Source organism: Colossoma macropomum, unplaced genomic scaffold (genome assembly GCF_904425465.1).
Source record: "Colossoma macropomum unplaced genomic scaffold, Colossoma_macropomum, whole genome shotgun sequence".
In the NCBI taxonomy this organism is placed as follows: domain Eukaryota; kingdom Metazoa; phylum Chordata; class Actinopteri; order Characiformes; family Serrasalmidae; genus Colossoma; species Colossoma macropomum.
The window spans coordinates 500,035-514,409 of NW_023494791.1; the positions used below are offsets into that span (position 1 = coordinate 500,035).

At 44.1% G+C, this 14,375-nt stretch overlaps 1 protein-coding gene across 1 annotated transcript in view; it reads right to left on the reverse strand.

Moving 5' to 3' along the window:
- LOC118810079 (signal-induced proliferation-associated 1-like protein 2) overlaps nucleotides 1–14,375 on the reverse strand; it is a 183,621-nt gene that overhangs the window by 17,977 nt on the left and 151,269 nt on the right. The window contains exons 15-16 of the mRNA XM_036573604.1: nucleotides 10,650–10,794; nucleotides 944–1,163 (exon numbers count right to left, since the gene is read on the reverse strand). Of these exons, the coding sequence (XP_036429497.1) occupies nucleotides 944–1,163; nucleotides 10,650–10,794 (365 nt within the window). The remainder of the gene's footprint in view (nucleotides 1–943; nucleotides 1,164–10,649; nucleotides 10,795–14,375) is intronic.

Below are 14,375 nucleotides of genomic sequence, written 5' to 3' on the forward strand. Positions count from 1 at the left end.
GTAAGGATGCAGTGCTGTAGGGAGCAGTGTGTAAGGGTGCAGTACTGTCAGGTGCAGCACTCTAGGGAGCAGTGTGTGAGGGTGCAGTGCTGTAGGATGCAGTATATAAGAGAACAGTGCGGTAGGATTCAGTATTTAATGGTGTAATGTGTCATAATGCAGTGCTGTAGGATGTAGTGTGTAAGGGAGCAGTGCAGTAGGGTGCAGTGCCGTAGGGTGTAGTGCTGTCGGGTGCAGAGTGTAAGGATGCAGTACTGTAGAGTGCAGTGCGGTAGAATGCAATGCTGTAGGATGCAGTATTTAAGGGTGCAGTGCTGAAGGGTGTAGTGTGTAAGGGTGCAGCACTGTAGGGTGCAGTGTGTAAGGATGCAGTACTGTAGAGTGCAGTGTGGTAGGATTCAGTATTTAATGGTGTGTCATAATGCAGTGCTGTAGGGTGTCTAAGGAGCAGTGTTGTCGGGTGCAGTGTGTAAGGAGGCAGTATTGTAGAGTGCAGAGCGGTAGAAAGCAATGTTGTAGGATGCAGTATTTAAAGGTGCAGTGCTATAAAGTGTAGTGTGTAAGGGTGCAGTGCTGTAGGGTTGCGGTGCTATAAAGTATAGTGCGTAAGGGTGCAGCGCTGTAGGGTGTAGTGCTGTAGGATGCAGTGTGTAAGGGTGCAGTGCTGTAGGGTGGGTATGGGGTGTGAAAGGGTGCAGTGCTGTAATGTGTAGTGCTGTAGGATGCAGTGTGTAAGGGTGCAGTGCTGTAAGGTGTAGTGCTGTAGGATGCAGTGTGTAAGGTGCAGTGCTATAAAGTGTAGTGTGTAAGGGTGCAGTGCTGTAAGGTGTAGTGCTGTAGGATGCAGTGTGTAAGGTGCAGTGATATAAAGTGTAGTGTGTAAGGGTGCAGTGCTATAAAGTGTAGTGTGTAAGGGTGCAGTGCTGTAGGGAGCAGTACTCACTGCGGAGGTTGGACGCTGGCTGGCTGAGGCTGATGCGAGGGGGCAGCGTGCTGTGGTACGGTGGAGTGCTGCTGAACAGGATGTCGTTGGGTAAAGCCTGGTCCAGCATGGAGCTGCGGGAGCTGGCGTAGGACGAGCCCTTGCGGTTACTGCACACGCTCTCGTCCGACAGAGTGCGGTACAGAGAGCGGCGCGGGGACAGGCCGCCAGCAGCTGCTGCCTGATGGAGGACACATATAAACATTAGGGTTCACTCTGAGGCCTCGTCCACATCCAAGAGGATATTTATGAAAACAGTTTTTCTCTCTTTTAAAAAAAAAATAAAAATAGTTCCACACCAGCAGTGTTTGTGAGAATCTACGTAAACAACAGAACGCAAAATGACTCAAAAACGCTCGGAGGAGCGCGTCAGCCCAGTAGGGGGCGATAATACCTCATAAATTTGATGTCAAACACTTCTCGCATGTTTTAGTGACCCTTTAAGTGCAAATGTTGCACAAATGTGTTTAAACGTAAATAACTTCAGTCATCTGAGATTTCAACAACAAACTAATCTCCATGTTAGACCAGAAAAGAGCTTTGAGACGCCAAATCCAGCAGTGAATTCCCCTGTGAAATCCCAGCCCTGAGCTACACAATATCTACTAGTGTTACAGGTTCATAAAGTGGATATTCAAATTATTCAAATTGTTTTGTTCTGTATGCTTTTGCTGGTTTTTCTGTAAAAAAGTGAAAAAATTGTAGTACTGCAATTTTTTGTTTTTGCATATTATTTTTTTCTTTATATTTAGTATCTGTGATGAAAAAGTGGTAATGTGCAATAAAAAACTTGTAAACAGTGTAATGTCTCACTTTGTTACAACAAAAATATAAAGATGCCATTAAAGGGTTAAACAGATGTATTTATTGGGCACAAAATTGCCTACTTGTTCATTGTTTATCATAATTGATCCAAAATAATATTATTTATATATATATATATATATATTTAAAGGCATGGAAAAAGAAATTAAAATGGAATCTAATCAGGTTAAACTAAAATGAACAGAATCACAAACAAATTAACAGAAAAAAACAGAGGAAATAAATAAAGAACGAGAAATAAAAGTAAAAGTAAAAGGATTGCAAAAGGTAATAAAAACAAACAAATAAAACCATAACAGAATTGAGATAAAATGAAATAATAAGATTATTGGGAAGGAAAAAATAATAAAAATGTTAATAAAATAATAAAATTAAATAAAACGGATAAAGGAAAAGTTAAACTCAACTAAAATGGTTACAGGCCGTGTTCAAGGATCTGCATTTAACTCAATGAAAGAATGAATCTCTCTCTCTCTCTCTCTCACTCTCTCTCTCACTCTCACTCTCACTCTCTCAGAGACAGAAATAGAGCTGATGCTGCTCACTCTGAGTGCAGGAAGTGAACAGAGCGGCTGTATTTGGACTGGATTGGTCACGTACCAGCAAATAATCACTACACAACACAGAGTCGACACAGACTCAACACAGAGCCGACACAGAGTCGGCACAGAGTCGGCACAGAGTCGACACAGTCTACAAAGAGTCGACACAGAGTCGGCACAGAGTCGGCACAGAGTCGGCACAGTCTACAAAGAGTCGACACAGAGTTGGCACAGAGTCAACACAGTCTACAAAGAGTCGACACAGAGTCGGCACAGAGTCGGCACAGAGTCGACACAGTCTACAAAGAGTCGACACAGAGTTGGCACAGAGTCAACACAGTCTACAAAGAGTCGACACAGAGTCGGCACAGAGTTGACACAGAGTCGACACAGAGTCGACAGTCTACAAAGAGGCAACACAGAGTCGGCACAGAGCCGACACAGAGTCGACACAGTCTACAAAGGGTCGACACAGAGTCGGCACAGAGTCGACACAGTCTACAAAGAGTCGACACAGAGTCGACACAGAGTCGGCACAGAGTCACGTACCAGCAAATAATCACTACACAACACAGAGTCGACACAGAGTCGGCACAGAGTTGACACAGTCTACAAAGGGTCGACACAGAGTCGGCACAGAGTCGACACAGTCTACAAAGAGTCGACACAGAGTCGACACAGAGTCGGCACAGAGTCGACACAGTCTACAAAGAGTCGACACAGAGTCGGCACAGAGTCGATCATCTGAGCTCCACCAGCCAGTGGATCAAACACAGCACACAGCTCACTGCAGACCCCTCACAGCGCTAACCAGCTGCTCCAGCTAGCGCTCTGCTTACATTCATATAAATATGACAGCATGTAGGAGATTTTCTGCTGTTTAATATAGATACCAGAAGGGGCGGGTCTTCTTCCCCATACAGTGGACCTTTAATAATCAGAGTATCGTTCGCAGGTCAGCCTTTGATCTGATGCTGTTATTACCTTATTGACCGCAGCAATCAGGTGGGCCGGTCAGGTGGGCCTGACTCATCCAGCCCCTTCTACTCTCCACAAAAATGAACTAGAGATTTTTTCACTAAAATATATTCAGTTTTATTTATATTACAATGACTGAACGACAGCGACTCTCTTAAAATATGTGCATATTTAAAAAACAGACAGGTTTGCATAGAAAAGTGTTTATAACTTCAATCTGAGATCCAACTTCCAAGTCCACCTCCTTGTTTCTACACTCACTGTCCACTTTTTCATCTCCACTGACCATATAGTTTCACTCTGTAGTTCTACAGTTACAGACTGTAGTCCATCTGTTTCTCTGATACTTTGTTAGCCCCCTTTTACCCTGTTCTTCAGTGGTCAGGACCCCCATGGACCCTCACAGAGCAGGTACTATTTGGGTGGTGGGTCATTCTCAGCGCTGCAGTAACACTGACGTGGTGGTGGTGTGTTAGTGTGTGCTGTGCTGGTGTGAATCAGTTGCTAGCGCTACGTGGTCCAACATGGTTGCTCGGGTGTTAGTAGGTGGTTGACATGGTATCCTGCATAGTTGCTAGGGTGTTGTTAGGTATTTTAGGGGGTTGCTAAGGTACTGCCAAGCAGTTTACATGGTATCCCTGAGGGTTGCTAGGTAGTTGCTATGGGATTCCAGTTGGTTGTTAGGGTGTTGCTAGGTAGTCGCTATGGTATCTCTGGTGGATATGAAGGTGGTTGATATAGTGTTCCAGGTGGTTGTTAGGGTGTTGCTGGGTAGTTGCTATGGTATCTCTGGTGGATATGAAGGTGGTTGATATAGTGTTCCAGGTGGTTGTTAGGGTGTTGCTAGGTAGTTGCTATGGTATCTCTGGTGGTTGATATAGTGTTCCAGGTGGTTGTTAGGGTGTTGCTAGGTAGTTGCTATGGTATTTCTGGTGGATATGAAGGTGGCTGATATAGTGTTCCAGGTGGTTGTTAGGGTGTTGCTAGGTAGTTGCTATGGTATTTCTGGTGGATATGAAGGTGGCTGATATAGTGTTCCAGGTGGTTGTTAGGGTGTTGCTAGGCAGTTGCTATGGGATTCCAGTTGGTTGTTAGGGTGTTGCTAGGTAGTCGCTATGGTATCTCTGGTGGATATGAAGGTGGTTGATATAGTGTTCCAGGTGGTTGTTAGGGTGTTGCTAGGTACTTGCTATGGTATCTCTGGTGGTTGATATAGTGTTCCAGGTGGTTGTAAGGGTGTTGCTAGGTAGTTGCTATGGTATTTCTGGTGGATATGAAGGTGGCTGATATAGTGTTCCAGGTGGTTGTTAGGGTGTTGCTAGGTAGTTGCTATGGTATCTCTGGTGGTTGATATAGTGTTCCAGGTGGTTGTTAGGGTGTTGCTAGGTAGTTGCTATGGTATTTCTGGTGGATATGAAGGTGGCTGATATAGTGTTCCAGGTGGTTGTTAGGGTGTTGCTAAGTACTTGCTATGGAATCTCTGGTGGTTGTGAAGGCGGTTGATATAGTGTTCCAGGTGGTTGTTAGGGTGTTGCTAGGCAGTTGCTATGGGATTCCAGTTGGTTGTTAGGGTGTTGCTAGGTAGTCGCTATGGTATCTCTGGTGGGTATGAAGGTGGTTGATATAGTGTTCCAGGTGGTTGTTAGGGTGTTGCTAGGTAGTTGCTATGGTATCTCTGGTGGGTATGAAGGTGGTTGATATAGTGTTCCAGGTGGTTGTTAGGGTGTTGCTAGGTACTTGCTATGGTATCTCTGGTGGATATGAAGGTGGTTGATATAGTGTTCCAGGTGGTTGTTAGGGTGTTGCTAGGTAGTTGCTATGGTATTTCTGGTGGATATGAAGGTGGCTGATCTAGTGTTCCAGGTGGTTGTTAGAGTGTTGCTAGGTAGTTGCTATGGTATCTCTGGTGGTTGATATAGTGTTCCAGGTGGTTGTTAGGGTGTTGCTAGGTAGTTGCTATGGTATCTCTGGTGGTTGTGAAGGTGGTTGATATAGTGTTCCAGGTGGTTGCCATAGTATCCCAAAGGAATATAAATCAGATAACAAAGGTGTCAAATGTATGAACTGAACTGAGTTATCGAAAGGCTTCAATCCCAAAACTATACAGCAGTTACTATTTCCTTACTCTAAAGATACAGTGATTACATTTTAAGATTTTTTTTAATTTTTTGGATCCAGCTGACCTCCTTAGCGCTGCCCATGTATGACAACAATGCTGTAATCCTCTAAGGGAAAATGCACTCCAGTAACAGGAGAGTGAGCAGAAATCACAAATCCTCTACTGCCCAAATGCAGCCTCCGAAAATCCCACTCAAAAATCCCACCACTAGACCACAAACCACACGCACCCCTCCTCCCTCCCCTTCCCCTCCCCCCACCCAAATACTGACTTTAAAACCTCATATTTACCCACATTCACTTAGTCCCTCTTTCCTTTATCCTTGTGTGCAGCTTAATGAGATTAGATCCCATATGGCCCTCTCACATCAAAGCAGATCCAAACACAGTTTGTTAAGCCCCGCCCCCTAAAAATCTCCTCCATACTGTACAAAAAACAGTGACCTTCATTTAATTAATTTACAGTCAAAATGTTCATTTAGTACAATCATCAGGAACAAAGCAGGAAACACATTTAACAGAAAATCCTCAGCAGCTCACTCTGCTCTCAGCTGAGTCAGTGAGTCTCTCTCTCCCTTTATTCCAGCTTCCATTCGTTACAGGAGACTCACTTTCAGTTCCTCAAAGAATCTGCAGACACACCTCCAAAGTTCAGTCTTAGAAGCTGGTTGATCATTTTCTGAAGTAATCAAACACATTCAGTGGTGTTGAGGTCTGGACTCTGGGGTGGTCAGTCCATCGTTCAGCTTCTTTGTTTGATGTGTCCGTCTCCTTTTCTCAGTGAGGTTCTTCTTGATCAGCTACACATCCTTTCAGACCCACAGCGCTGAGTCGTCTTCTCACAGTGGAAGGATGGACAGAAACACCTGTGGATGTTTTCAGATCTGATCAGCTTGATTTTCTCCTCTCTCTCAGAGATGAAAGCTTTAAGTGCTGTTTATCTGATGGGGGCAGTTTTGGGGTCGACCAGCTCTTCCAGGTGGCTGTTAGGAGACACATTTTCTCTGGAGCTTTTGATCAGTTTTTGAACTCCAGTTGTGGAAACTGTTTAAACTGTGTTAGATGATTATTTTGGGTATGACAGCGAGTTCCAAGTCAGTCTAACTAAATTACAATGAAATGCTCAACAGGTTCTAAATATTAACTTTAAGTCCGTTAAGTTTAATATAAACTTCACTGTACAGTGTGATTTTCTTGAATAAAAAGATGATAAACACTAAGACAAGTCTAGCTAAAACACACTGAAGTGACTAACAGGTTCTAGATATTCAGCTGATGAAGAACATAGTAAAACATCTCAAACATTTGCAGTAACACGGTGGTACAAACACTGAATTTCACTGAATGTAGCACATTTAAGCAGAAAAGACATTCAAAAACTCCTCCAGGAAGTGCTCAGATACAGAGAGGTGGCCTCCTGAGCGTCCACACAGAGACAGACGGTGCAGCTCGGGACCTCAGGGTCAGCATGTCGACGTGTCTGTATGTGTTAGGTGAAATGTGAATGATGTGAAAGGCAGTGAGATGACCTCTCAGTGCTCGGACAGGGCTAAACAGGTCAGAGCTGCAGTGGTATATGTGAGAAGATGACTTATACACTGTATACCGTATACACTGACCAATTTTACACAGTCAGAAAAAGGAACACACAACGTAAACATACCATCAAAGGTACAACAGTGGCTTTAATGTCCAACTGTGCACCTTAAATAAGACCCTGTTTACACCTGGTCACTTCCTGTGTCCAGTATCTGGATCGTACCCTGATAGGATTTTAGCCTCATGTATTTACGCTTGGTAGTCTAATAACCAGGTGTCGGTTCTGCCGTATCAGTTTGATCCAGAGTGGAGCCTGAAAGTCCGGTCAGCGTCTCCACACACTATAGCACTGAACATACTCTTCCTCCTCCAGTAGCCGCTGTGCGCTGTGTGAGGGGCGGAGCTCGCCGGTAGGCGGGCAGTAAGGACTGTGTTATGAGATGATGTCATCCTGTAACAAAGGAAAAGGGCTGGAATTCCAACAAGGCGTTTCAGGCAGCTGAGAAAAGTGGGTTCTGTGGGAGAGAGTGTCTCCCTCTGGAGGGAACGCTGAGCTTTGGGACTCTGCAGGACGTTTACATGCACACAAAGATACAACACTAAAGGAAAGAGAAGAACTGGAAAAGCATAACAGCTCCCCTTTAAACCCAGCAATGATTTAAAATTTAAAGTCTGCCTGCTGAAAAAGTCCTTCATTAGTGTCGTATGCACATTCCTGCTGGTGTGGGTCTCCTCGCATGCAAAGAAACAGAAAAAACACTATAGCACCCCCTTGTGGGGAATCTGAATTATTGTGTAAAAATGAATTCTGTATATCTAAACATTTAAACACAGAACTTTTATATGCTGCTTGTTTTTTCCACAGTTTAAAACACACTTTGCTACACTTTTTGAATTTAAGATTTTTTGAAGCATTTTATGTCCATTTTTTGTCCAATGTATATATTTAATCTATGCTGCACCACTTGCAACTTTTATAGCACCAGCGCTAAACACTCGAAAAATTTCATGGAATCAGGTACAGATTCTATTTATGAGTTAATTTTGAGTGCAGTTGAGTCATTTCCTTTTCTAAGTGTTGGGAAAGGTGCCAAAACGACTGGCCATGATTACTGACGGTGCGACACAGATGAAGCAGAGTGAGAAGAGGCTGAAAAGTGCAGGAGAATTCCTTTAATGTCACACAGAGGGGAAATCTCTTAACTAGGACTGTGCGTAACACAGTTATCTCTCCTCCTTCAGGGCTCTACAAGCTCTTTCCACTGGAGGGTGGAGAATGAGTCTAAAAATAGGCCATTGTATGTCCTTCCTGCTGGACACTGGGCAGCAGAGAGACACGGGGGAGGGAAGTCAGAATGCAATTAATAGCCTCCAGGAGCAAGATGGACATCAAACGTACGTGCTTTCTCTCAGCCTGACCCGTGACACGCAGAGTAAGCACATTCAGAATCTGCAAATAAATCAGACTAAGGAAAATATTTCCATTGTGTCCGAGGCTGTGACAGAGCAGCGTGTAGGAAAGCTGGTGTTTTGAGAGCGCAGAGTGATGTTTGCTCGATGAGTTTACACTGAGGTTATCAGTGGCCGCTCACAGAGCCAGATCAGGATACACGTGACCCCAGCTGAGGCTATCACTGTTTAGACACTGGCTTTAACGTGGCAGTTCTGATAATGACTGCGGTTTGTTTTATACCCCAAAAACACAAAGGAGCCTGTCAAAGCTGGCAGCACTAAACCACACAGACCTTTAACCCGTATTACAAAAATCAGGCTTAAAAAGAGACACAACTCAGCATCTGAGACGTAAACAGAGTGATTCAGAGTGGTTTGGGGTGAAATGGTTCAGATGTCTTTACAGTGGTGGTGATAGGAACCAGGGGTCGCCATGACTACAACACACATATAGACATTTTATTTACTATCCAGAACCACCAGTGAACCTACACGAGTCTTCTGAGTTTATATGGAATGTTGATGATGGAAAACAGTGGAAAATCTGAAATAACACGTTTTCTTTGGGGACTATTTTGCCTCACAGCGCCCTGCATGTATCCCTCCACCATGAACACCTGAAGTTTGACCTGAGTCAATGACAGAGCGGGGTCAGCGGATGCTGAGGCGCATAGTGCACAGAGGTCGCCAACTTTCTGCAGAGCCAATCGCTACAGGCCTCCAAACCTCATGTGGCCTTCAGATCAGCTCAAGAACAGCGTAGAGAGCTTCATGAATGGGTTTCCATGGCCGAGCAGCTGCATCCAGGCCTTACATCACCAAGCGCAATGCAAAGTGTCGAATGCAGTGGTGTAAAGCGCCGCCACTGGACTCTAGAGCAGTCACGCTTCTCCGTCTGCCGATCCGATGGACGAGTCTGGGTTTGGTGGTTGCCAGGAGACGGTACTTGTCTGACTGTATTGTGCCGAGTGTAAATTTTGTTGGGGGGGATTATGGTGTGGGGTTGTGTTTCAGGAGATGTGCTCGGCCTCTTAGTTCCGGTGAAAGGAGCTCTTAATGCTTCAGCACCAAGAGATTTTGGACAATTTCATGCTCCCAACTCTGTGGGAACAGTTTGGGGACGACCCCTTCCTGTTCCAACATGACTGCGCACCAGTGCACAAAGCAAAGTCCATAAAGACACAGATGAGCGAGTTTGGTGTGGAAGAACTTGACTGGCCTGCACAGAGTCCTGACCTCAACCCGATAGAACACCTTTGGGATGAATTAGAGCGGAGACTGTGAGCCAGGCCTACTCGTCCAACATCAGTGTCTGACCTCTCAAATGCGCTTCTGGAAGAATGGTCAAAAATTCCCATAAACACTCCTAAACCTTGTGGAAAGCCTTCCCAGAAGAGTGGAAGCTGTTATAGCTGCAAAGGGTGGGCCGACATCATATTAAACCCTATGGATTAAGAATGGGATGTCACTCAAGTTCATATGCGTGTGAAGCAGACGAGCCAATACTTTTGGCAATATAGTGTATGTTTTCTGCTTTGTTTCTGATGTGATTGGATTTACCGGAGAGTAGTTAGCTCTAACCTGGAGAGAAAGTTCCTCTGATGCTTCTCTATTGTCAAAAATCAGGATCAGAAAAAGATCATAAATAATATTAAATAATATGTGTACAATGTTTTATATGTAACAGCTGAATTCCAGAGAGACTCCACCATAAACACATAAAACACCTCACTATTTTTGGAGGTGGCTCTGAAAATCACTTGCAGTGTGAAGTTTCTCCAGCAGGGAGCACTATTATCACACAAGTAGTCACAGACTCACACCAGAAGGAGCTCAAGAATGCATGTTTTCAGTAAGATGTATTAAAATGACAACTAGTTTTTTAAAAGATGTTGGGTTACTTTATATGAAATTATTAAACATATGGCTTTATTAAAGATTTTCATTTAAACAGTTAATATTCAAACAAAGCACATGCACTAAAACAGAACACGAAGTAGGTAAAGGCTGCGGTGGACCAGGTGTATTGGGTGGGTTGGGGTGACGTAATCGATAATCATGATTTTGTAGACAGAAAATATTATGTAAACAATGTTTAGATCTCACTCAGGCCCAGATCAGACTGCAGCAAATCTTCCTGCCAAAAATTACATGTACCTGTGAACAGTGGAACGGTGGAACAGTGGAACCGCACCACAGATACTCCAGCTTACCTTCCTGCGGCCCTCCTCTCCAGGTGGACTGTCCGGCAGCATCATCTTCAGGTACTCCTCCTTCGACATGGATGCCTGGAGCCTCCCGTCTCTGTCCCTCTCGACTCCCTGCAGCCGGCACGCCGCCTCCGCCAGGTACAGCTGCCTGGACGGGACAAAGAGGTGAAATAAGGGTTTAATCAGGGGGACACAAATCAAACGGTACCAACTGAGCCACTCACTGGGTGTGAGGAAGCTGTGGATCAGGGTCAGAGGTCAGCACTGTGTTTACAAAACACTGTCACCAGCTATCAGCACTCTGAGAAGGGAAGAGGACGGAAAGTGGAGGGAAAAACACAGGTGCAGCCATGCTAAGTCATGTGGTGGGGGGGTGGGGGTGGGGGGTTATGTGTCACCTGGGCTGCCCTCACACCAGAGTAAGAGCAGCTGTGGGGCATTTAAGGAGAGGAACACCACCATGAAGACTTGCTGAAGCAGAACAGTTGCATTATTTTTTAACAGCAGAAGGTGCTGCGTTTCACCAGGAGGCCTTAAAAGACACAATCCAAACCATTTCAGAGAAAAACTAACAGGAAATGGAGTCGTACCAAACAGGTACACAGAACTAGAGACATCAGTGGTCAAAGCAGACTGTGTGTTTTTATGTGGCAGGGTCTAACGACACTGTCCACATTCTCCAGCGACTACTAAACCATATAATGTCATATACAATGTTTATGTTGGAAGTGATATTAGAAATATGATGCCAGCTTCGGTACAAGAGGAAACAAACCCACACAATGTCATCAAGTGTGCACTCTTTCTAGCAGTTTACTGCACAATTTCAATCTAAAAACAATCTGCTGTATTAAACCCAGAGTGGAAAAACAAATGTGTAGCACCGTTAGCTTGATGCTATTATAGTATAGGAAACTGCATAGATGTGCTAGCAGAAATCAGCATCATCACTGTGGTGGCAATTTGGTGAGCAAGGTTTCTGCAGTAAACACTGCTTTATTATGATATTTCCTATTATTATATGATGATTAATGAATATTTTATATCGTAGTTTCATTATTATTATTATTATTATTGACATTGAAACTCTTAAATATTACAGTTTAGTTAGGTCTGAACTGGAATATATCACTGCTGTTGGAACAAAACCTCGTATCTTTTACTTTTCAGTTTTTGACATTTGATAATGTCTTTTGTCTTTTACATTGTGTGTAAATTTAATGACGAATGAACCAAAAGAAACAAAACAAACTGACTTGGAAAAAAAGTATATTTGACTTACATTAAAAATAAACTATGTTTTTTTCTTCTCCTGTAAAGTTACTGTTTTGGAGAGATGAGGTTTTGTTCTGACAGCAGTGATGTAATACGTGGCTATTACAGTGAGGGGCTTTGTCTATAAAGAGGCTCCTCCAGACCCCCGTCACTGTTTTAGAGAGTTCAGAGCTGACACTTTATTCTCTCTTTATTCTCTGAAAATCCCTCACTCCGGTTTTAACTAAAACACAGTAAAATGTGCTTTAATTGGATCATCCATCTGTTGACTTTGCGTCTCTCGGGCCTGACGCAGAGCTCAGCGGAGTGTTCTGAAATGACAGACTAATCTAATGGATTTTTCTTTCTCTCTGCTGAGTTTTTGTTGTCTCAAGGGTACGATGCCAATTTCAGCTGACTGGTCACATGGCAGTGAGCCTTTTTAATACCACGCAAAAGAACAACGAACAGGCTGCAGAAGCGACTTCAGCAGTACAGTAAATTACAGCCATCTATCCTATCAATTACCAACTACTGAATCACCCCTGATGATTCTAAAGCCAGTACGATCTGCCATGTGACTGTTAATGTACTGTTTTCTAGTAACACAGTATTGCTGTCACTGATTCACATGAAGAAAACAATCAAACAAAGCTTTTTTGTCCTCCTCACTCTAAACTCTAGCTTGAATCAGACTAAGACTGGAAACCGCTGCAATAGACGACAGTAGATTTAACCCTTATTAGTCTGGGACTATTTTGGCTGTTTTTGAATATTCTTGATTTTGCCTTTTTCTACCACATTAAGAATGTTTACCATACATGCCAATGTTTGGTATCTTTTTTCTCCTCCCACAACATCACCTATAAGACCTGACACTTATTTTCTCACTTTGACATACTATACGAACACACAGGACCAAAAACATACAAAACATTAAAAAAAAAAGATGAAAAATGATTCAGATTCATTAAATGCAACAGCAGCCTCATTCCATTCTGTACTCTTTTATACACGCATAAACATGATTTTCTTACTGTCTATCAAACAAAAACGCACAGCGTTTCAAGTCAACACTTTTGACAGAAGGTGACAGTAAACTTTGTTTTTATGCTGAGACGTCTTGAACCAGCCACACGATTTGATTTCACTTTTAAATACTAAACAATGTAAAACTACACAACACTAACATTCATTGTTCAGATGACTGCAGCCCTCTGGAGCAGGAACCTCCAGCGTGAAGGAGGAGCAGTGAGGGTGAGAGAGTCCAGAGCGCTGACCCTGCTGTAACTGCAGCCCCACTTTAAGTGAGCAGTCGTGGAGGAGTGTGTGAGTGGGGTGTCACTGAGTGGTGTTGGCAGGGTGTTAGAACGCTGTCAGGGCTCACGCACAAACACACACCGACAAACTCGGAGTCAGGACGGAACCCCAGCCTGCACCCAAACCCCACTGTACACTGCAGTCTGCTGTAAAAGCCTCAGTAACGGCCCCGACGAACTCCTGATTTCATCCACTCGGGATTTTCACTGGCTTAATTGGGCAATTTATGTGTTTATTACAAACAGTGTCGCAGATGCGGTACTGTATCAGTGCCGACCTGGATACGAGCACCTCAATACGAGCACCTCAATACGAGCACCTCAGTACGAGCACCTCAATACGAGCACCTCAATACAGCACCTCAATACAGCACCTCAATACGAGCACCTCAATACGACCACCTCAATACGACCACCTCAATACGAGCACCTCAATACGAGCACCTCAATACGAGCACCTCAATACAGCACCTCAATACGAGCACCTCAATACGAGCACCTCAATACAGCACCTCAATACGACCACCTCAATACGAGCACCTCAATACGAGCACCTCAATACGAGCACCTCAGTACGAGCACCTCAATACAGCACCTCAATACGACCACCTCAATACGACCACCTCAATACGAGCACCTCAATACGACCACCTTAATACAGCACCTCAATACGAGCACCTCAATACGAGCACCTTAATACGACCACCTCAATACGACCACCTCAATACGACCACCTTAATACGACCACCTCAATACGACCACCTTAATACAGCACCTCAATACGAGCACCTCAATACAGCACCTCAATACGAGCACCTCAATACGAGCACCTCAATACGACCACCTTAATACGACCACCTCAATACGAGCACCTCAACACGACCACCTCAATACGACCACCTCAATACAGCTAAGGACAATACTGATATCTAGATCACGAGTCTTTCTGTTCAGCGTTTGCAGCTATTAAAGTCAAAGCTTGAAGTGGCCAATTTGACTAGCTGTTATTACATAACACAAAACCTTGTCTCTGGACCTCAACTCTCTGAGGTGCGAGACTGAGTTCAGTCTCGAGTCTCTCAAGTGTGAGTCCGAGTCGAGTCTCTAAGGTGCGAGTCCAAGTCGAGTTTTGAGTGTCTGAGGTTCAAGTCCGAGT